Source organism: Alosa sapidissima, chromosome 6 (assembly GCF_018492685.1).
Source record: "Alosa sapidissima isolate fAloSap1 chromosome 6, fAloSap1.pri, whole genome shotgun sequence".
NCBI classification, from domain to species: domain Eukaryota; kingdom Metazoa; phylum Chordata; class Actinopteri; order Clupeiformes; family Clupeidae; genus Alosa; species Alosa sapidissima.
The window spans coordinates 36,022,689-36,046,683 of record NC_055962.1 but is presented as its reverse complement, the minus strand read 5'-3'; the positions used below and the strand labels follow the sequence as shown (position 1 = coordinate 36,046,683).

Below are 23,995 nucleotides of genomic sequence, written 5' to 3'. Positions count from 1 at the left end.
TTGGCCTCCAGGGGCCATGTCAACACATCCCATGTCCACTCATTTGATGTATAGCACCACCTAGTTAAAAATGAAAAAGAAAAAACGAGGCATTGTAATTGCAGGTATCTTTGACTGACAGGTTCAAAAGTGCACAGAATTTAAGCAAAGTAGGATCATTATGACACCCTCTGAATGCCTGCCAAATTTGGTGGAATTACGTTCATGGGGGACCATACAATAATTGAATATTATGTGTACATATGTATGCACACACACACACACACACACTCTTGAACAGTTGCAAACACACATATAAAGATATGTACACACATGCAGGCACACACACACACACACATAAAAAACACACACACCCCATTACCCCCACACATAAACTCACAAGCGTACACACACACCCACACATGCACAGGCACATAAAACACACAAATACATAATTAATTAAATATTATATTTTCCCCACATTTTTTCTCAGGGTTTTGTATTTGTATTTTTTTTATTTTTTATGTTCTATCATGAATGCCATTTCTTTTTTCTAGGCGTTAAATATATTCCACCAGCAATCGAAAGTGACTGAACCAAGACAACCCGTTATGTGTCCGCTTATTGGAGTCCCAAGACACGGTAGACTACACACAAAAGACATTAGCCTAATAATACGTCTTTATAAAAATGGAATTACCTTCAAAATGACTTTAAGGCTACAAAACATGGTCGATGTAAACAGATAAACAAATAGAATATAAGATAAATAGGCCTATCAGAGGATAAGGCCAAAAAATATATAGGCCAATAAGCGTTGTTTGTGTTTGTGAATCCAGTGCCTTATAGATAGAGGCTCTGGGTGAATCCTAATCATCTGAATTCCATACATTTAAACCAAAGATGATCGGTTCTCTCTTCAGGTCGACTTTGATTACATTTGATTACAGGCCTTACGGGATTTGTAGTTTCCATGAGAAAGTAAATAATAAAGGATTATCACACCCTGGGGGCTGCCTCCCACATGGACTACAACACCAACAACCCCCTTCCCATTGCGCTTGCGCGGAGAGGGGGGGGAGCTGTCCATATCAAATAGTGCTAGTCTGTTTTCATTGATAGCTGTTCTGTCGCTGTGTGTGAACTCTCTGTGGCTACGATGGATGAAGAATTAAAATGCCCCGTTTGTGGCTCTCTTTTCAGGGATCCAATTATTTTACCCTGCTCACATAATGTTTGTTCGGCTTGCGCCCGAAATATCATCGTACAAACCCCAGAAGGCGAGACACCTCCGCAAAGCCGGGCATCGGGGAACTCGGACTATGATTATTTGGATATGGATAAGATGAGCATGTATAGCGAAACGGATAGTGGCTACGGATCATACACGCCGTGCCTCAAATCGCCAAACGGTGTGCGGGTGTTTCCACCAACGCTTGTGCACCGTCACTGTTCTATCACCTGTCCGCTTTGCCACCGTAGCGTCTCTCTGGACGAGCGGGGCTTGAGAGGCTTCCCACGGAACCGGCTGCTGGAGGCGATCGTGGCTCGCTACCAACAGAACCGCGCTGCCGCTGTCAAATGCCAGTTGTGCGACCGCAACCCTGTAGATGCCACAGTAATGTGCGAGCAGTGCGATGTTTTCTACTGCACACCGTGCCAACAGAGGTGCCATCCTTCCCGTGGACCCCTGGCCAAGCATCGCTTAGTGCCACCGACTCAGCCGCCACCCGCTGCCCTGCAGCAGCCCAACGCCACGGCGCGCAAAACTGCAACATGTGCGGAGCACGACGCAGAAAACTACAGTATGTATTGCACCAACTGCAAGCTTCCAGTTTGTCACCACTGTTTGGAGGATGGCAAGCATGGCAAGCACGACGTGAAACCTCTGCCCACCATGTGGAAACACCACAAGGTAAGATATGGGACGAGGGAGCAAACTCACATTGCAAGCACAACTATGCAACATGACAGTTTGAACTTGGAAATGTTTTGACGGGTCACATTTAATTGCTACTAACGGGTCTACTAACTGTTCAGTCAGTTCCAATATGACCATCCTTTATCAAATTAGATTAATCTATTTTCCTAGTTTGCATAGGTCAGTTCTCTCTGTCTTTAACCTTCCTTATTATGGATCCATCTCTCTCTCTCACTCACACACACACACGACGCACGCACGCACGCACGCACACACACACACACACACACACACACAAACACACACACACACACACACACACACACACTGCCCCAAAGCTACTCTGAGATATTCTCGCACCAACAACACATGCACACTCTAGCCTTAGATTCAACTTGCCAGAAGCTGTGGGTCTGCAATGCTAATTTCTGAGTAGGTCACCAGTTTATGTATTCTCTCCCTCCTGATGCTTGCCCACAGATGAAAAGTATTCTAGATGCCATGACTCACAGTAATGCCTACCTCCTGCTGTGCCTTGGTCAGCTAGAAATAATAGATTTGGACTGAAGCGTTAAAGTGCAAAATCTTGACACATGTTATCTTACAGAGAGCCGTCAATTTCATCAGTGAAATTAAAAACCACTTTCCCTTTTAGCGCTGCCTGAGTCACAAATGCTCTTATGAAAAAGACACACGGCATGATTGGTTTGTCATTAAAATCTTCCAGAGTCCTCAAGCGCTGTGGTGTATTTAACACTTGCTGGCCCCTTTTTCAGCTAGACGCTGACTGTAAATGAGAAACTAGGCTATGAGTTCATTTTTGCCCACACTGTCCCACAAATGGACCATGAAAATTAGAGACGTGTGAACGAGAGTAAATATGTAATGAGCCCCATAAATAAAAGATGCAGAACGCTGGCCGCTTATCTCCCTGCTGCATTCGGCACGTGATTTATGATGTTCATCATCACCACCATCCATTTGGTCAAGAGTGGTGAAGAAAGGACATCGTTCACAAGTGTGAGAGGAGGATTGAAGACCACTGCACATTAGGAACGCTGGTTGGAGGGGAGAGGAAAGGAGGGACAAATGGAAGCAACAACATGCCTGGATACGGTGTGTGTGTGTGTGTGGGTGTGTGTGTGTGTGTGTGTGGGTGTGTGTGTGTGTGTGTGTGTGTGTGTGTGTGTGGGGTGGAGGGGGTTGAGAGGGGGACTGGAGTCTGTCCTCCCCATTATTCTGGGCAGATTGTCTCTGAGTGGCACTGAAAGGGTGCTTGACATTTCCACACTGCGCTGTGATCTCAGCAATGGCTCAGTGGAAAGTAGATCAAGGGGAGGGTTTTTTGGGGACTTTTAGTGGAGATAGTGCCAGTGTCAGTGTCTTCCTCTCTGTCACTTACTTCCTTTTTGTGGATCTCTCTCTCTCTCTCTCTCTCTTTCTCTCTCTCTCTCTTTCTCTCTCTCTCTCTCTCTGTTGCTCAGGGTCTGTCTGTGGGTTTGGTGTGAGTGACATTTCCCCATTTCTAGGTCATATACACCCTGCTGTTTTGCAGATGTCTTTTAAACTGCTATGTAGTTTTCCTAATCCTATTTGGGTGTAATGCATTTGGAAGTCAGTCATCTGTGAGCTCATGAGCGTGGATTTAACACAGAAAAAGCGTATGGAGTGAAATGTAACGGGCCCTATGATGTTGGCGAGCCCGAGCCTGTGATATTTTGGGAGATTGCCTGCGTGTGTGTTGCGTTCCGCTAGCTCTCGGCTGTAGATTAGTCTGGTCGTGACACGACGCCGTGTGGAGCGGAGAGGAGAGACAGTGACGAGGCATTTTATTGGGGCTTGTTTGTGTGCTCGCAGATAATGCGGTTCCTTCCCTGTCAGGCTCCGGGAGGGACATCACTGCAGACGGGCACATAGCTAAAAGGCAAGAGCTGTCCTACTGAGTGGAGGGGAATGGGGGGGGGGGGAGCAAAGCTCGGACAGCAGGCAGCAGAGCTGAATCAGCATCAAGCTCAACTCCCCACTGCCCTGTGTCTGATCCACTGACCCTGTCCACTCTATGAGGGGTTTAGTGGCCTTTTTATGGGGCATGTCGATATGGATGGTTGTAGAAAACTGACTATCGGCTAACACTGGTTCAGTGTAACCATGCGGGCGATGCACTCTGGCATAGAGAGTGTCAGATTATGACTGTTGTAGTACAAAACCTCAGTAGTCGTGGAATTATTATTTTTGTTTCAGGGATTGGGAATATCCATTCCATTCAGTAAATGGGCATTCCATCTGCAAGGAATACATTGCATTCCTGATGTTTGTTTGTGTTTGTTTTTGCTAGTGAGGCTTGATTACAAGCTATCTGAAAGGAGGGCAAGCCACACGGTGGCAAAACAATCTCAGCCTCTGAGGGCACTCCTGAATATATTAGCATGTATCCCAAACAGGATGGAACACAAGAGGGGAGACTTTGAGGGACAGTCACTTTGGCACAGTTTGCTTTGGGTAGCCATGCAGAAACACCACAAGCATCTATTTTAAGCGCTCGCTCTGGACTCAAACTTGGCACGAGGGGAATAGAATGCCTGGGCTGCAGTAAGCATGTGTGGGAAACAAATGCTACAGTAAGGGCTGAGTGTGGGTAGGTAGCTGGCCCAGGCTGAGCTCATGAAAAATTAAAACAATGCCCGAATCAGCACAGCTTTTTCCTCACCGCACCTACACTGTAGATCTTTTTAACCCTGAATCTTATAGGAGCCAAATGCATTTAGAATGTGATGATGATGGTCAGTCAGAATGATGGATTGCCTCCTTTGTTTTAATAAAAAACAATGTCATCGTCTGCTTATGAGTTCAAAGTCAGCTTTATTGTCAATTTCTTCACATGTTCCAGACATACAAAGAGATCGAAATTACGTTTCTCACTATCCCACGGTGAAGACAAGACATAGACAAGACAAGACAAAGAGTTCTTTGGTTTTGTTATGTTTTTCAGTGTTATTATCAGCATCCAAAACCCATTCTGCTGATAGAGATCTATGAGTGAGCCCCACTGGATCAAAAAGATTGAGCATGTGGTGGTGTGTTGTGGGAGGGGATGGGTTGGGGTTGTGCAGATGTAGGGGGTAAGATTTGAGAGAAAGATGAGGGAATGTGTATGTGAGGGAGTGTGCTTTTTTTTGTTTGTGTGTGTGTGTGTGTTTGTGTTTGTGTGTGTGTGTTTGCACACATTTCTGTATGTGTGTGTGTTTGTGTGTGTGTGTGTGTGTGTGTGTGTGTAACAGTTTTGGCAATCGGAGGATTCCATCTTGCAAGGAGGCTCCAGTTCATTCCAAGTGAGTGGCTGCGACCAGCGCGAGGAGAGAGAGAGAGAGAGAGAGAGTGGAGCATAGGGCTGGAGTAATCTGGTTACAGATGGCGCTGCCTCTGATGAAAGCTGCCTGCACTGCACTGCACTGCTGTTGCTACCTCTGCTGCTGCTGCTGCCTCAGTAGTGGGCTACCTCAGGCACAGGGTAGATAGTTCAGCTCTCTCTCTCTCTCTCTCTGTGTATGTGTGCGTGTATGTGTGTGTGTGTGTGTGTGTGTGTGTGTGTATGACTCCTCCACTCTGAGCAGGAGAGAATGTAGGTTAATGTATCCGGCATGAATGCGTCTGTGTGCCTCCTCCATACGCTCCAACTGGCGAGTGAATCTCTCACTGTTCTCCCTTTTTCTTTCTCTCTCCAACTTGCCCTCTCATCCTCCTCTCTCTCTCTCTCTTAGTCATCCTGTCTTTCTCTCCCACTCCTCTTCGCTGTCTCTCTACCTCTCACTTGTTCACTCTCTCTCAGTTGTCCTCCCTCTCTCTTTCTCAAGCTCTCTCTCTCTCACCATCCCATGATAGTCATCTGCATGAAAAACCAAGGCAACCCAGAAGCAAGGACACAAGTTCCCCTTTGCTATTTCTGTCAGCATGAGTGTGTAGCTTCATACGCAGGACCTACGTCTGGTCTCAACTGCTCACTTGCATCTGCTCTCACATGTTACCATGGCTACAGAGCAGCATTGAGCTAGATTAGTAATATTAATGCTGCTAATTTCAGCAAATGAAAATGTATGACAATTCCCCAACAAATTCCAGCTTAACAAAGGAAAATAGATTACTCCATTTTTTTTTTGTAAATCACACACTCAAACCCTAAAGGAGTCAGGCATGATGATGATCTGAAGAAATGTTTTACATCAAAGCAACAAACTTTACAGAGTCATGCATGTTTCAATAGCGAGATAAAGATTTCATCAATTTTTTAATGTAATGTAAAAGCTCTAGCTCTGTAGTGCCAGTAACTTCACAGTGCATCTTAGGCTGTGTTTATTTGTAGATTTCTTTGTTTCTGTTGTCTTTTGCATAGTGTATATAATCCGGCCTGATTTCTCAGCAGGCTGCTGCTTGGTCTGCTCTCTCAGCTCATAATGTGCTTGGCGCCAGCTTACAAGGCCCCGCTTGGTCCATTTAAAGGGAAGAAGAGACGAGGAAGAATGCTTTGTGTTGTTGTTCGACGCACACTGCCCTGAGTGTGCAGGCTGCACAACATCCCTCTTGCTCCCTGGACCATGGTGGCACACACACACACACACACACACTGAGAGAGAGAGAGAGAAAGAGAGAGAGAGAGATTTGTGTGCATGTGTGTGAGTGTTTGAGCTACCACTGCAGATTGGTTCTGCTCTCATCCAGATGTGGGGAGTTAATGACACAGCTGCAGAGAGGCAGGGAGAAAGAGAAAGAGAGAGAGAGAGAGAGAAAGAGAGAGAGGGAGAAAGAGAGAGAGGGAGAGAGACACACATGGAGAAAAGGAAAGCTAGGGAGAGGCAGATGAAGAAGAGAGGGTGTGTGTGTGTGTGAGAGAGAGAGAGAGAGAGAGAGAGTGACCCACCCCTCCCAGCGTGTATATCCCTGAGGACTCAGCACAATCAAGGTCAGCGTGCTGATCAGGTCAGATTTGTATTGTCTTACAAATACTCCCACTAACAGCACTCTCTTTCTCTCTCTCTCTCTATCTTTGCCTTTCTCCATTTCTTTTTTAGATCAGGTTATGTTTGCACACTGTTGCCAAAAACACCACACGTAGAAAATATATCGCTCCCAGAAAACAGAGGCAGCGAGAGGAAACCGAGAGAGAGTGGATTTGTGTTCTGGTTATGCATTGTCGTTATTTTAAGGAGCTGCTATATTTTTGACCCCGTTTTCCCAAACACGACTCTACCCCAGCCTGCTTTCATGCCATGCCTTTGAGATGTTTCCAAACAATGGCTGTTTGTGTTCCTCCTCGCTGGCCAAATCACGCTAATGTTCTTTTCCATCTCTGTCACGTCTGGCGGGAGCTTGGCCAGACGTTTGTCACATGGGTGTGTGTGTGTGTGTGTGTTTGTGTGTGTATTGGGGGGTGGAGGGGTGGATTGCAGCTCATTGCTCTTCAAATATCCTTCAAAGCAGCCAGTCCTCCTGCATCTCAGTCATCCAAGTGGTGGTTGCCCTGCCAAGGCGAGATAGCATATCCTATCAAAGTGTGCAAGAGCCAGCACGCCACGAGCCGCATCCCGATTGAGCCCCACCACCACTGCTGTTGACCTTGGCCTGAGCCCCTCCACTGTCAATAACTATGTCTGCTCCATTTTATTGGACCAAATGCCAACCAGTTGCCAATTGATCCAACGACAGTGTCTTCTCTAATTGGAACGAGCCCTCAAGTCTTTGTCCCACTGACCTACAGGTCCCTCGTCCATCCCCACCAAAGAAAGGCCGTACAAAAAGAATCTGGCCTGGACCCACCCCAATCTCATTTCATCTTGAGAAAGGGGAGTGGCTGGAAAAGGAGGAGGAGGAGGAGGAGGAGGAGGAGGAGGAGGAGTAAGGGCATCACTCATCCCCTTGTTAACCACACAGCAGACAGCTTGCTGGGGCAGATGGCACATTAAGGCAGCGTGGAGGCCTGGCTTGATGGAAGGGGCTCAGGAGCCTGCTGGACGAAGGGGCAAGGAGGGGGTGGGGGGGGTGTGTGTGGAGGAAGTGGAGCAGGTGGGTGTCGGAGGTGTGGAAGCTGGCCAAATTGATCACAGCCGGGGGTCCATGTTCCCCATCACTGTTCATCACTCAAGGGTATCAAACATGAGTAGAACCGGGGTTAAAGATAACCACCACAACTCTAGAATGCATTTAAAACATGCCCAGACACAGAGAGTGTCTGAAACTTCAAAAGGGTTTATGGATATGTCAGTGTCTGTCTGTCTGTCTGCTGAGTTCATTTCATATCACGAGTGGCGAGTGGGGGGTTTGGTACTGTCGACGCCTGTTGGCAAAAAGATTTGCTAACGTGGTCTGTCTGCCTGAACCATGAATCACAAAGACTACCAAAGAAGAGCATCTGAATTTGAATGCCATTCACTTGCTTACTTCCTCAGTGAAGTGTAGGCCCATATGAGCTCCTACTGAATATTTATTTGGAGTCCGTCACTCTTTCTCTCTGTCTGTTTCCTACACTTTGTAACCTCATCCTTTTTCCCCCTTTCTCTCTCTCTCTTTCTCTCTCTCTCTCTGACTCTCAGGGTCAGCTATCTCAGGCTTTAAATGGGGTGTCAGACAAAGCCAAGGATGCCAAGGAGTTTCTGGTTCAGCTGAAGAACATGCTGCAGCAAATCCAGGTAAAAAAAGATCTTGGCTCGTTTTTTTTATTATCATTATTGTTGAATACCTCTCTGGGGTCCCAAAAGACAGCAGCACAAAGAGTGTGTGGAGTGAGCAACATGGATATAATGAGGGAGGATCCAGGCTCGCCATTCACTGGGGTAATATTGCTTCACTGAAAAGAAATGCTCAACATGTGCATTTGCTTTTTACAATGAAAAGTAAGAATCAAGATAAGGAAATCACTTTTTACCAGACAGCTGCACACCAACAAACAAACAAATAAAAATGGAAAATAGGTTACTATCCTCTGTGGAGATTCTCAGACCTCCATACTGAGGATGTGGGGTCACCTTTTGTTCGTTTGAAGAAAAAAGAGCCTCTGGATTATGGAGGTCTTTTTTTATTTTTAGGCTGGCACTACTTCCATAAAGCCCTTCGTACTACCCAGCAGGCAGGGAAAGTGTCTGTTTGCAGCCACACGCTCTACAGAGGCTAGGCGGGAGAGAGAGCAGCCTCACCAAAATAATCAGCGCTGAGCCGCCGTCCTCCCCAAGACAATTTAGGCTATTACAGCCGTACCACATTGTCACATCTTATCAGCTATGAAAATGTGTGTATTAAGGGCCTTGTTCCGCGTCGGTTTTGAGGGATTCTCGCCTTTGTTAAGTCCTACTTAAGTCCCACTTCTTGGCGCTGTGCGGCAGATTTAGCCCACTTCTCTGGTGGGTGCACTGAAGAGTCAGGGCTGTGTGGATCTTCAATTAGAGTAACGGTTGATTCACTGACATGTGGCATAACAAAGGACACAGGGAGATGAAAATTAAAACGACGAACTGACAGACATTCCATATTAGCCATGAGGTGCTCCAGTGAATCAGGGGAGGAGAGAAGCATCTTGATCATGGCAGTGTTGTCAGAATTCTTATTCATATATGAAATTGAGTGTCAAAATGCATCACACACAGAGATGCAGTGTTACTGTGGCAGTTTACCTCACATCCTTGTTTGTAAGCAAGAATGTTTTGATTAGCATAGCAAAGAAATAAAATGTTGACTTCACTCTTGCTTGCAAGGACTGAATACTAATTTCTGGGGATATTTACATCAGAAGAAAATATAAATCAGTAAAAAGCATCCACAGCCACACAAAACATTACAATTATAATTAATGATGTAAAATTATGCACTCAAATGTTGATATTCGAACATCTTGATCCTAGTGCAGTAGACAGTGCAGTTCACCTGCCTATACGCCCCCGATTACCACTTTTACCAAGTTTGGTAGAGTGGTTGCGTGCACATCCGGCCTTTCTTTAGGCCAGGTGCAGGACAAAGTATACAAACGTAAACAAGAGGAAATGTCCGCACACCAGAGCTCCTGCATTTTTTAATTAAAAAACCAACAACGTTTTTACCTGTCTGGGTCTTCTTCAGCCAATTTTAGTTTTTAGCTTGAAGAAGACCCAGACGGGTCAAAACGTTTTTGGTTTTAATTAAAAAATTAGAGCTAGACCCTGGTGTGCGGACATTCCTTCCACAGTACCACTTTTATCCAACCCTCTCAGGTGCTCATGTGTGTGTGTGTGTGTGTGTGTGTGTGTGTGTGTGTGTGTGTCTGTGTGTCTGTTTGTGTGTGTGTGTGTGTGTCACCACAGGAGAGTGGCGTGGAGTTTGAGGCCTGTCTGGTGGCACAGTGTGACTCCCTGATCGAAGCCCTGACGCGGCAGAAGGCCAAGCTCCTCACCAAGGTCACCAAGGAGCGCGAGTACAAGCTGAAGGTAGGTCAGACAGCACTCCGTATGGAGCGACACTCCTGACAGATTGACCCCCCCCCTCCGGAGTCACTGTCCGACAAAGATGACCCAAGACAAGACCCCATCTGCCAAACAGAAAAAGGGAGTTTCCAGTGATGGGGACGAGACCGCCTATGCCGAGTCCGAGTCAAGACCGAGTCTTTGAAGGGTCGAGACCGAGTCGAGACCGAGTCGAGACCGAGTCTGTTGGTTTTCCAATACAGTCGAGTCCGAGTCAAGACCGAGTCTTTGAAGGAACAAGTCCGAGACGAGTCCGAGAAAGCAGAAATCGGTCTCGAGACCGGACTCGAGTACTACATCACTGGGAGTGTCCCTCCGCTGACTGTGGGTAGTGAACATGGACGAGTGGTGTTATGCACGGTCCACTGCGGACGTCACGTCCTGCCGAGAGGAGCTCACCACACACACACAGCATCCCCTGGCGTGAGGGGCATCAGGGCATCAGGGCATCCATCCGGTGCCCGGTCCGAGTGCTGCAGCCCCAGCCGGGCAAAGGCATGGTGCAGCTGGCAGGATTTACCGCAAAGCTCCAGGCCCCAGTGGGTCACATGGCATGGTGCCAGCCTGCAACGTGCGGGCCAGGGGATTGGGGCTCCTGAGACAGCTGCTGTGATTAGTACAGGAAAAGAGGAAAAGTGATAGATGGCTAGATAATCAGAGAGAGAGAGAGAGAGAGAGAGAGAGAGAGAGAGGGAGGGAGAGAGAGCAGTGGAATCCTTTGTGATAAAATAAAACCATTGAGGTTATGGCCTTTCCATGGGATTACTGAGAGAATGGGAGTTTAGATTCAGTCTGCACTCAACCATATGTTTAGAGGGGAAAAATCCTCTGAAACAATGAATTTAATTACATCTCATTCCGCTCGGAATGTCATGACGACGACATCAAAACACTGTCTGCCGGAATCCATCAGTCCATTGCTTTCAATTGTTTTGCATATTGCAGTGTCACTAACTAAAATGGGCCAAGAGCCAGTGTTTACTCAGACGGAGAGAAAGAAATTAAAAAAAAAAAGATAGAAAGAGAGAGAGAGAGAGAGAGAGAGACTCCCAGAAGGACAGCATTTGCTGCGCCCTCTGTTTAATGACTTGAAGTGTTGTGTTTGTGTCAGCCTGACAGCGAATGTCATTTTCTACTCTAATTCATTCCTTCCGAGCCAGCAGGCCATCAGCGGGGTTTTGCATTTCATATATTTATTTATTTCATATATTTATATATATATTTCTCTTTCTAAGCAGTGGCCTCTTTCGCCACTGTAGCTTTTCCTCACATGCCGCACAACTATGGCCAGTGTTCATCCGCAGACCTAATCCATAGGCTGCGGAGATCAGGGCTGGTCATCTCTGTAGGATTACATTAAGTCACTTCTAAAGCATTTTTAATTATTTTCACATTTTATTAAAATCATTAATAACAAGTGCAGCCAGTATCACTATGATCTGTATTATTTATGAGACATCCACATAATTATGAATTCTAGCCTCCAGTCTCCCCCTCCGTTCAAGAGAGGATATGGAAATTAAAGTGTTTGACAGGTGAATAATTGCTGACTATATAATTGTATGACTGTGTGCAAACTGCCTGAATGTGTTAGTAGATTAATCACATTATCGTCACGATTAGTCATGAAAGATTATTCAATTTGACAAGTGTATCGTTAGTGCCATTTTGAGACATTTTCCTTGCTTGTATTTTCATATATGCATGTAAATACATAGCTATTTCATTTGGCTTTATGGAAACCGTGCAAGGGCTGTTTTAAAAGTGGACGCAGACAAAGACATGGATTAGACATAGCTGATTTTTTTTATATTTTACATGTCAGTAAACCTGCGCTACGGAGCCGCGCCTGAGATATCGCAGCGTGAACAATGATAACAGACAGATGCATTTTAATTAGCTGTGAATGAATGGCTTTGACAGCCCTCTGCTCTCCACTGACCTCTGCATGACATCCACCAGGGACTGTGTGTGTGTGTGTGTGTGTATGTGTGTGTGTGTGTGTGTGTGTGTGTGTGTGTGTGTGTGTGTATGTGTATGTGTTTAGGCATGCACTGGTGTGAATATATGTATGTGTGTGTGTGTGTGTGGGTGTGTGTATGTGTTTAGGCATGCACTGGTGTGAATATATGTATGTGTGTGTGTGTGTGTATGTGTGTTTAGGCATGCACTGGTGTGTATGTGTGTGTGTGTGTGTGTGTGTGTGTGTGTGTGTTTGGCCATGCGCTTGTGTGAATATATGGACGTGTGAGTGTGAATATGAGTATGTGTGACTTTGTATTTAAGAGAATGACCTTTCAATCTGTGTAAATGTGTAACTGTGTGTGTCCCTCTTTTAGAGCCTGTATTGTCACACACTGTATTGGCACACACAAATTAATTTCGGAAATGCTTTTATCCACAGGTATTTATTATTGTTGCAGTGTACAGTTGAAGCAATTTAGTGCAATTTAGGTCGAATGTGATGCATGTAAGGGTCAGACATACCCTGGCAGTAATTGGACATGCTGAAAGCCTATTATAAGGCAAATGGAGGGAAGGGTCCAGGATGTTCCAAGTGCTGGAATTACGTGCTAAGAGGGCCGACTAAAACAAAACATGTCCACAATGATGGCTTACTGCCAAATTATCCTACTTGCCAGCTGGTGAATTGTTCTGGTTATTGTTATATGTGGGTGGTGTCCATTCATTTCAGAGTATTTTAAAAAAATATATTATATTTTGCATTCTTTGTTTTTACTTAGTATTAATGCTGTTAAAAAACAGATTTATCAAACTATTGCTATGCTGGAATATTGGTGTCAGGTTAAGGTTATGTATTTTATCATTGCACAATTAATATGAAACGGTCAGTGTTTTATCTTTGTGTGTATGCGCATGTCTTGGGGGCATATGTGTGTGCATTTTGGGCAGGGATCACACTGGCCAGCGGCAGGTTTGGTATTGTTTTCTTTTTTTTTTTTAGTATATATTTTTTGGCCTTTTTATGCCTTTAATGACAGGACAGTGAAGAATGATTGGGAGAGAGAGAGTCGGGGTGGGATCCGGAAAGGACCACGGGGCGGGAATCGAACCCGGGTCGCCGGCGTACGGTGCAGGTGCCCCAGCCAGTCGCGCCATGGCCGGGGCCTTGCTATTGTTTTCTATGGTTCGGCAGCGGAACGATGGCAGCACTAGCGTAACGCTAGCCATTGAACAAGCTGAGTGTTGAACTTGGTTCAACCAAAGATCTAAGGCGGGGATAACACTGGCCAGCGGCAGCGGCAAGCGTAACCCAACGCTCAGACCATAATAAGTTCTATCTCGTTCCTAAGTAACACAAACGGGTGGCCTAAACTAACAATTGAACATGCTTGCGTTGCGTTTTGAAAGTTGAACCAAGTTCAACGCTAACGTTACGCCATAGACTTTCTAATGAGACAGAGCACTCAAAAAATCCTCCATAGAAATGCATGGGGTTAGTTTGTAACGCCAATACACATATCCCACCCCTTCCTCGGCAAAACGTTGACATGTGAATACATTGAGCCAATCATATGGTGTGTTGTGAAGACATCGTGCCAATCATGTGTTGTGAACTCGCCGCTGGAGCAAGGTTGGTGTCGTGAAGCCTTGCGCACGCGCATTTCTGCCGAATAGGATGCCCGATGAGTGCACAAAATTAAACAGCGTTGCAATATGGCCGCCGAGTGGAGAAACTTGCCTAAGGCCTAGTCCACACGTACCAAACCGATCTTTTTTTCCTCTGTCTTCCCTGGAACAGTATCAAGAATATTTGCATCCAAACGGATCCATCTCAACACGACTCAACACGTTACTTCATACCCCAGGCCTATAGGTGGCACTGTTTCTTTACAGAAATTGACCAAAGTTTGTGCTTTACAAACAGACAGAATAGGCTATGACGAAATGGCTAGTGCAAGGAAACCAGAATTGTTTGTGTGGACTGATGGTGAACTATCAACTGTAGTCAACTGTAAAACTAATAAACTTTATTTTACGGTTTGTGAAGGGTGCAGTCCCGTCCTTTATTTGGCTAACGCAGGTAGGCCTACTAATCACCTTTACTTTCTTTGGTTGTAGGATAGTCCGTGATTCACATTAGTTTTGGCTATCACCGCAATTAGGCTACTAAACGCAAGGCTTACCCAAGTTCTAGGCTATTCTGTCGCCACATTTATAATATTGCTATAAAACCTTCGTTAGTAACAGTCAATACGTTTGCCTGCATCAAATCGCGCATTTGCATTCAGTGTGCTACCATCGGCTTAACGTGAGTTCTAAGCGTCTTTGTATGCTTATATCTGATTTCACTCGACTGTGAATGCATGTATATATGTTGTAAGACATGTAAAATAAATGAATGACACTGGCACTACACACAAATTAATGTAGCCTAAACTTACACCGCACTTTCCTAATAACTTAAGTTCTCTCGCGTCACTGACAGTAGCTAGAATGCATAAAAAAACACCGGGAAAAACAGTGTTCAGTCCACCAAGTCATAAGCTATCGGCGCTGCGGAGCACCAGTTGTGATATTTATCTTACGGAGTGTAATCGTTGGTAATGTCATGTATGAAAACTAGTATTGTTAGGCAATACTATAAGTGCAACTCCAGGGCAGCTGAGGTGTGGCGATGACATCATCGATACGCAAGCAGGATGTGCGGTTTCGCTGTCTAAACGAATTCAAACGGGCTACGGTTTCAGATTTTTCCACTCTGGGACCAGGTTTCAGAAAAGTGCGGTTTCGGGCTGTGCGTTTACAGGATTCGTTTGGACGCTTGGCCAAGACGAAGCAAAACCTCTGCGTTTAACCTAAAAAGCGTCTCCGTGTGGACAGGCCCTAAAAGGATTTTGGTTACGCCAGCGTTGCCACTGTTCCGCTGCCAAACCATAGAGAGCAATACGAAACCTGCCGCTTGCCTGTGTGATCCCTGTCTGAGACATTCAAATGTTCTTCTGTCTATGCATCTTCCATGTCTTTCTGCCTGCATTCACTATTTTGAACTCATTGTGTGCTATTGTGTGTGCAGGTGGTGCGCGATCAGATCACCCACTGCACTATGAAGCTTCGTCAGACCACTGGCATGATGGAGTACTGCCTGGAAGTGATCAAAGAGAACGACCCTAGTGGCTTCCTCCTGGTAGGTAGTCTACCACCTCTGTGTTACAGGGCGTGTTATGTTGCTTCGGAAATTCGGTTCTGTTTCCATAGTTTTATATTAGGAATAAGATATGCATTTATTGTATAATAGAATATTATATGTATCTATTTGTTACATTTTCATTTTTCACAGTTCACAGTCAATAAAATGTCAAATGATTTTAAAACCAACACACTGTGTAATGGTGCTTCACAATGATTCACTCAATGCACATGCAGTTTCACCGAGTTTAATCAGACCATGTGGATTCGGCATCAGGGTCTTTTGTCTTTAAAGCCTTCCTCTCAGGCTCACTCACCTCTGCCTTGACTGTTCGATTCGTTTCGCCCAGAGTTTCAGAGTGGGGAGGTGGGTAGACAGTGAAACGGAGATAAAAGCTCCTGCAGTGAGGCATCGGCGGATCGCTTCCCGCTTCAAATTTTTATGAAGTATTGATTTGTGCCTTACCATAAAAGCCCCCGGCAGGCTCTGTCTGGGAACTTGTCTCAGGGTGCCTAGCGAGTCAGCAGACACACCTCACCAACTAACCCATCAGGCCTTTGGCTAAGTAGCGTCTTCCCTATAGCACACCCTCTGAGAGCAATGACAAGAGCATTAGCGTGATCATTAGCGTAATCTGTTGCTTTGGCGAACATTACAGATGAAAGGATATCATGTTGAATTGCCCTCTGCCGGACTTATTAGCGTTTTCTCGCCTGTCACTGTCTGCAGATCTCCGACGCTCTGATCAAGCGTGTGCTCTCGTCCCAGGACCAGTGGGTGAAGGGAGCTCTGGAGCCCAAAGTGGGCCCGGAGTTTGACCTGACCCTCAACACCGACCCCCTGCTGCAGACCATCCTCCAGCTGGACTTTGCTCAGAGCAAAGGTGAGATGCCCAGCCTGCAGACACACGATAACCGCAGTTACGCCATCGTATCACACACATGGAAAACATACTGTACACAGTGACAATGAATATACACGGTTTCTCCTGGTTATTGTGTTTTCTTTTACTTCTACATGAATGTTGTGTATATCGTAAAAATGGGCGCTGCACTAGACTGGTGAGATATTGCTATGGTGACTGGAAACGCATAGCAAACATTCCATACAAAACTCTACTGTGAAATTATGGTGAAATACAATTGCAATATCATTTCCAAGACTGGCCTGGCTATAACGCTTTATGAGTCAACCCAGGTGAGACGCGGAGTAATAAGAATGCTTTCTCTCACCTGGCTTCATGTCAGTATATTAAAATAGCCATCCCGGTCCCTGAATTGAATTTGACAGTTCCGGTTGTGGGCCGTGTGGGAGATGATGAAATATAGATGAGTTGAATCTACCCGTTTCCCCCTGAGGCAATAACCCAATAAAAACCCCTGCAGCGCCACTGTGTTGAGTTCTGGAATGCTGAGATATATCACACGTGCACCCATGCTCTGTCCAATATCATGTTTCAGATGTACAGGAGACTCCATTAATGAAACAAATGCATGCAGGTGGCCCGAAAGAGACGGAGGGCACAGGAGGTATTTTTTATAGCTGCTACGATTCATCCGAAAAAACCCACCCCCCCCCCTCCCAAAAACACAAAGACATGTGTTTCCCTTCCTCATGTCGAGAGACCTGACAGCCCACTCTGCTGCATAGAGCTGAACTGAAGTGGTTGAAACAGAGCTCTCCTCTCCCCCTTTCTGCATGTGTCCAACTGCACTTGTCCCCATTCAAACATTTCTTTTGAAAAGCTCACTCTGCTTGGCTTGGCTTGCATGTGGGATGGATGGTGGTGGTGGCGGCGCGACTCTTATCCTCGTTTGGTGTTGATCTTACAGCACAGACCCCCACTGTGCCTCCGCCCCCCCTGCTGCAGCTGGAAAAGTGCTGCACCAGAAACAACAGCGCCACCCTGGCCTGGAGGATAACTGCGGTCCCGCTGGTCACTGTTGACGCCTACGTGTTGGAGCTGGATGATGGGAACGGGGGCCAGTACAGGGTGAGTCTCTCCGGTGATCTCTCTCACAGTGGTGACCATAGATATTAAGCTGGATACAGCATAGGGGCTCCAGAACGTACGTAAATAGTGCTGCCATCACAGTGGGGGCAACGGTCACTGGAAACGGGTGTCTCTGATGTTACGGCAAGTGTTGCCCATAGACAGCAAGGTGTTTGTCCCCGCCTTCATGTCTGCCATTGCCACCTAACAGAACTCAACGGACAATGCGGTATCTAGCTTTCTAATATCTATGGTGGTGACAGCCAAGAACTTCTCTTTGACATAGATGTTGACGAGGCTATTATTACAGATTATTAAGATGAGCAGAGACAACAATTACTTACACGTCAAAAAAAAAGGTTACTTCAGTGCTTAACATTTTGTGTAGGAGCTGTCTCTTGTTAGATAGATAGATAGATAGATAGATAGATAGATAGATAGATAGATACTTTATTGATCCCCAGGGGAAATTCAAGGTCAAGATTTTAAAAGATTTGTAGCCTGGGTGTTCCCATGCTGCCTTGCGCGCGATTTGATTCACGCTGCTAAGGCAGCCTGGAGACCATGGAGCAAATTTTCGCCTGAGATAGGGAACCAATCACAGAACAGGGGGGAAAGCAAGACGATGATGAGCTATGCACAGACGCATTTGATAGACATCTGTGGCACCCAATAAACGGATCTGGGCATTTTTTTCTAATACGAGAAAATGAACGTTTGGTTCCCAGACCACGTCTCATTGAGAAGTGGTGGCGCTAGCCAGGCTAAAAGATTTGATTAATCTGTGACTGATATCTCTCATGTAATTATTGTTTTGGAGAATGTCTGCCTAATCTTGCCTCATGAAAATACAAATGATGAAAAACAAATAAGAAAGTGAAAATCAACATAGAGCTTTTTTTTTATCACTAAATTCTCTTTTTGAGCGTACCAGAGCGAAAATAAAGCAGTAACAACAGAGGTTACTCTTGTTCAGATGCAAGAATTCCAGAGTAGTGAAACCTTCAGATGTTTTCCTCCATCAGCCTCTTTATAATTCATGATGTATAATTTCCTGTGTGATTTTGCCTCCTTGCTCTTATTTCATCTGTTTTCTGCCTCCAGCTCCCTTTTGTGTTTAACTTACAGCAACATCTCTACTACATGCTGATGCCAAAGTAGGCCACTACAAATGGCAGGGCTCAGAAGAAACATTATTTCTGTTGCTCTCTCTCTCTCTCTCTCTCTCTCTCTCTCTCTCTCTCTCTCTCTCTCTCTCTCAGGAAGTGTATGTGGGAAAGGAGACCGTGTGCACTGTGGATGGTCTTCACTTCAACAGCTCCTATAATGCCAGAGTCAAGGCCTACAACTCAGTAGGGGCCGGGCCCTATAGCAAAACTGTCATTCTGAAGACTTCTGACGGTGAGCCTCTCTCCCTGTGCATCTCTCTCTCTCTCTCTCTTCTCTCTCTCTCTCTCTCTCTCTCTCCTGCTCTCTCTCACCTGCTCTCTCTCTCTCTCTCACGCTCTCTCTCTCTCTCTCTCCTGCTCTCTCTCACCTGCTCTCTCTCTCTCCTGCTCTCTCTCTCTCTCTCTCTCTCCTGCTCTCTCTCTCTCTCTCTCTTCTCTCTGCGTGTGGCTCTGGCAGCTCACATCAAAGGGAGTGGCCTCCAACTGGGCGCGCTTGTCTTAATGAGTGCCCGGGGGCCGGCGATACTCCCCTGTCTGTGCCACTGCTGTGGGACGCCGTTTCCTGGCTGCCTGCTCACCGGTGGAGCTGCGCCACCAAGGCGGCTAGCTGTGTGTGTGTGTGTGTGTGTGTGTGTTTGTGTGTGTGTGTGTGTGAGTGTGTGTGTGTGTGTGTTTGTGTGTGTGTGAGTGTGTGTGTGTGTGTGCATGTGTGTGTGTGTGTCCTCGATTACAGGGTCTGAGGCGCATTTGAAGGAAACGTGTTTGTGTTAGAAATGTCACTGTCAAGAACATTGCCCATGTCGGCATATTCTCTGTGTCCTTATAGGGATGTCACTGCTTCTATGAAATTGATTTTCATGTGTGTGTGTGTGTGTGTGTGTGTGTGTGTGTGTGTGTGTGTGTGTGTGTGTGTGTGTGTGTTTTAATAGGTCAGGTAGCTTTGTCCTTAGTTGTGTGTTGCCATATTACAACAAGTCAGACCTCTTTCAGTGGCCTCAGTATGTGTAGTTTGAGTCTGAGATGACGCCCACATTAGCCATATTAGCTCCATTAGTGCGTGTGGAGCTGCACGCATGAGAGGCTGCTGGAGTAAATAAATGAACAGGGTGATCAGCGGCGGCGTTGATGGAGCCGTTTGAGGATGGATGCTGGCTGACGTGGAGCTGGCTGGGGCTGCCACCTCCCCACTCGTCACAGGCCGCCAGCCAGGGCCTAATGAGTCCAGTCTCCCGGCTGAGCAGCAAAGGGGGGAGACGTACGGGCCGACCGACACTATCGATTCGTCGTGATAAATGGGGGAGTGACGAGGAGATGGCGGAACGTCTCAGCCGGAGGATCATAATCACGATCAGCCAGGTTGGGGGATGGGAGTGATGGGAGAGGGCGTGGGACTCAGGTGAAGCATGGGTAACAATGCCCACACACGGTCCTGGTCCTAGTGGGCAACTTCTGCCAGCAACTTCTGCAAAGCACCAAAAATGGATGTTGCCGTGGTGATGGCAGTCCTCTTCTGCAGCAGTGTGGCAGATCCGGCTGTTTATCTCCCTATACTGCATGGCGTCTCTCTCATCTCACTCAAAGTATCTCTGGAGGATCTGTGTTAATTAAAGCTCTGCAGAAAGCAGATTTTTTTTATTTTGTTTTAACGCGGCACGACTGCCTTGTGGGCAGAAAAATGCACTGCCGAATCTGAATGAGAATTAATCCAGCCGCTTGACTTTTAAATGAGCACATCAACTTTAATATTTCATCACGAGCAACTTGCATATTTAATGTGTCACCTCACGTTCGGCAGTGGCAGCAGCTAGCAAACCGCAGCGTGTGGCATTCGCTGATCAGGCAGGACTGCCGAGGTGCGCACTATGCCATCAGCTTCATTTCCTGCTGTTTTCGCCTGCTCAAACAGCCGCAAGTTCACACGTGAGGTCAGGCTATGGGGATGCGGCAGCAAGGTGCTAAGGGAGTGCCGTTTGCATTTTTTTTGCGTTTTTCTTTGGTCTCACTGTAGCCTGGGAGAACCCAGACGAACCTTTGGCAAATTTGAATTTGCTCTGCAGGTCTGTCTGGCCATTTCCAATGTTCCTAAATCCCGGGCACCAATCACAACCGTTGACATTGGAGCATTTTTTATTTTTAGAACACTCGTTTGTTGAGATGTATTTTTCCCTTGCTCTGCATATGTCATCTCCTTCATTGCTCTGATTGGTTTTAAATCTATCCCCTTTGCATCCAGAGGCATTTTGATCAGCATCCGTTGGTGACGCCCCTTGGAAATGGGAGAAAAATGAACCTTGTCCAGAATTTCAGTTGAGATAAGGTCTGGTGCTAACCAGGCTAGTCTCACTGCTGTCTATTTTCTGTCTGCCTGCAGTGGCGTGGTTCACATTTGATCCAACGTCGGCGCACCGGGACATTGTGCTGACCAACGACAACCAGACGGTGAGCTGCAACAGCTACGACGACCGCGTGGTGCTTGGCACAGCCGCCTTCTCCAAGGGCGTGCATTACTGGGAGCTCCGCATCGACCGCTACGACAACCACCCAGATCCGGCGTTCGGTGTGGCCCGGATCAACACCACGAAGGACATGATGCTTGGCAAGGACGACAAGGCCTGGGCCATGTATGTGGACAACAACCGCTCCTGGTTCATGCACAACAACTCACATACCAACAGGTGAGGAATTTCCCTGAGGATGTGTTGGTGTTCGCCCCTGTTTAGGGTAAAAGGAAGACACTTCAGAGATGAAGTCCCTTTACATACCATCTAACCAACTCACTCTAACCAATCACAATCACACTCATTTCATTTTCTCCCATCTTGCTATCCTGTGGAGGGGGGTCACACTCACAGCTGGGGTGACCTGATATTTGTTGGTCCAAATTAAAGAAATTTCAGAGGAGGCTTTTGATCCAAAGCACCTCAAGCTTATCCTCATTACTATTTCCCCTGCTGTCAGATGGAATACAGATTCACTGAATCATTCATTGCTCACTTTGCATCTTATGTTACCCAGGTAATCATCAAACGAAAAGATTCCCGTATTTTTTAGTTTGTTTAGCATTGCTCTAACATGAGGTGCCATCTATTCCATACTAGTTTTCATGAGTGTTTTTTCCCCCTTTCCCTTGATATAACCACTTCAAATGTGACATCTGGGGCAAACTCTTGCAAATTGGGGTATCATGAATGCAAACGAAATAAGATTACATAACATGAGAATTGAGCCCATCTGTAACTTTGACATAATTTTGCTATGTGTTTTTTGACATGGCATGAAATATCTCCACTTTATTAAGCTGGACTGATGCACTTTATTAAACAAGACTGATGAGAAGTTGTTTCATTTTCTTACAAAGGACTACTGCATGAGTTGGGAACCACCAACTTCTAAGAGCAGACATCCGTGACCGTGTTTGTGTGCGTTTTCCATAGGGCTGAGGGGGGCATTAGCAAGGGCTCCACGGTAGGCATTCTTCTGGACCTGAATAAGCACTCCCTCACCTTTTACATTAACAAAGAGCAGCACGGGCCTGTGGCCTTCGAGAACCTGGAGGGTGTCTTCATGCCTGCTGTCAGCCTCAACCGGAATGTCCAGGTGAGTGCAGGTGGCTTCTAGAAAGCGCCAGGAAGTTTCAGGGGAAAAAAAGTGTCTTTGTAGTTAGGCTAATTCCTCAATCTCATGATACAGCAATAAACTAACATGATATCTAAGATTTCCTGTTGTGGTTTCCAGGTGACCCTTATTACAGGCTTGGAGGTGCCAAAGAATATCAAACAGTGAACCTCCAACATGTTCAGATCCATTTTAACCTAAAACACTGTAACCACAAACGTCAACATCTAATGCTGTTGGATGTCTGCCTGCCGTCAACTATCCATGTTCCCTTTAGTGATACTACAGAGGACTTTCATGAAAATCTCCTAATGTAATTTTAATTTCCCCTCATTTTTTATTAATCCAGCTGCATCTTGGAACCGTACGTACAATCCAGGGCTGAGTTTACAGCTGCATCTTGCCACAGGGTGCCATAAAATAGGTGAACCGCTAATACTGGATCCCATTTGAGCACAGACTCTTAGAAAGTGAGTCATGAAGTGCCCTAAGCGCCATTTACTCGACTACTCTAAAACTCAGGTTTGCTTTTATTACACTGATACGTGTAAGTATGTCTCCCTTTTTACTGATGACAGGAGGTTCGTGAGTCAGCTTCAGGCTAGTCACTCATTTGCACAAGGCAGTTGCCCTATAAATCTACTGTGTCAGTCAGTCAGGATATTTTGTCGTTCAAATGGAAACAAACAAAGACTAACTGAACTATAATCTTCATTTCTTTCCCCAAAGGCAGTAATATTTGCCAGGACAGATGTGAAGCTGCTTAATATAGGGTGTACAGAATTAGTTTTTTATTTCCCACAATATTTCAAACTCACAAGGGATCTTGCTGCTGCTCTGTGGATGTATCCTTGCTACTGGTTATTAGCCATTCTGTCAGCCCGCCAGCAATCTGTTTGCCAGCATTTAGACTAAAATGTCCCTGTTCACTGTGACTCTGAGTGTGTAGTTCAACTTTAGAGGTGTAACATTCCAGCTGGGGTTTTGGTTGAGGTGATTTCAGACAATGGATCTGCCTTAACCCTTGTTGTACTCAACCCTTAACTGAATGTTCCTTTGTCACGTGCATTTGATTTGATATATTTTTGATTTATTTATTTTCTGTATGAATTGCTGTGTGGGTATGCAGCTCCATGTTATTGAGAGAGCCATAGAGTCAGTATTGTAAAGCTGAGCAACTTGTGTTTGCATGTCATACTGCTGTAAATATCAACATTAATGATCCAAGACAGGTGCCACGCATGATGTTCTAAGGACTTAAAGTAAAAAGAGGACTAATACTTTTGTAAATAGTGTAATGATGTTACAGACAAGGGACTCACCAAAACAACCAAGTGTAGCAGTTCGCCCCCTGGAGTTTAAAATAAGAACAACAACCTTCCCTTGGTAAACCCAGAAGGTGAGGGCCAATTGATAATAATGATGATGGATTCACTATTATTTAATCACTACCTGTGCAACACAAAGTTAGTATGCTATGGATTTACATAAATGTAGGTCAAATATATGTAAGGCAGAATGATGGGGTTGGTCATTCTTTGTGGATTAATTTATTTATACCATTAGCATTTTAAAGTGCAGGTTGTAGTTGCCTGTATTCTAATTAAGCAGGTGCAGGTATAATTAAGCCAATTATTAATTTAATTTACCATTCTGAAAGACTTTACTATATTTTTTGTAAATATTTTG

The 23,995-nt window shown here is 45.7% G+C and overlaps 1 protein-coding gene across 2 annotated transcripts; it reads left to right on the top strand.

Annotated features, from left to right (window-relative positions):
- The first annotated feature begins 1,090 nt into the window (after positions 1–1,090).
- On the top strand, positions 1,091–22,500 carry LOC121711524 (E3 ubiquitin-protein ligase TRIM9). Of its 2 annotated transcripts, XM_042095189.1 has the most exons (11): positions 1,091–1,894; positions 8,482–8,577; positions 10,219–10,341; positions 15,416–15,526; positions 16,259–16,412; positions 16,990–17,058; positions 17,362–17,522; positions 18,785–18,923; positions 21,063–21,366; positions 22,126–22,288; positions 22,427–22,500. In XM_042095189.1, the coding sequence occupies exons 1-11, from the start codon at positions 1,139–1,141 to the stop codon at positions 22,472–22,474; spliced, it is 2,124 nt and encodes a 707-aa protein (XP_041951123.1). In that variant the 5' UTR covers positions 1,091–1,138; the 3' UTR covers positions 22,475–22,500. The 2 variants fall into 2 exon arrangements, with proteins under 2 accessions (XP_041951123.1, XP_041951124.1); XM_042095190.1 differs by lacking the exon at positions 16,990–17,058.
- The last annotated feature ends 1,495 nt before the right edge of the window (positions 22,501–23,995 follow it).

What these genes read in the sequence shown, in the direction of transcription:
- LOC121711524 (XM_042095189.1), top strand. Translation starts at nt 1,139, where the DNA reads ATGGATGAAGAATTAAAATGCCCCGTTTGTGGCTCTCTTTTCAGGGAT. An exon ending in ACATGCTGCAGCAAATCCAG is followed by an intron (nt 8,578 to 10,218) that starts GTAAAAAAAGAT and finishes GTGTCACCACAG; the next exon opens with GAGAGTGGCGTGGAGTTTGA. An exon ending in AGAGACGGAGGGCACAGGAG is followed by an intron (nt 17,059 to 17,361) that starts GTATTTTTTATA and finishes TTGATCTTACAG; the next exon opens with CACAGACCCCCACTGTGCCT.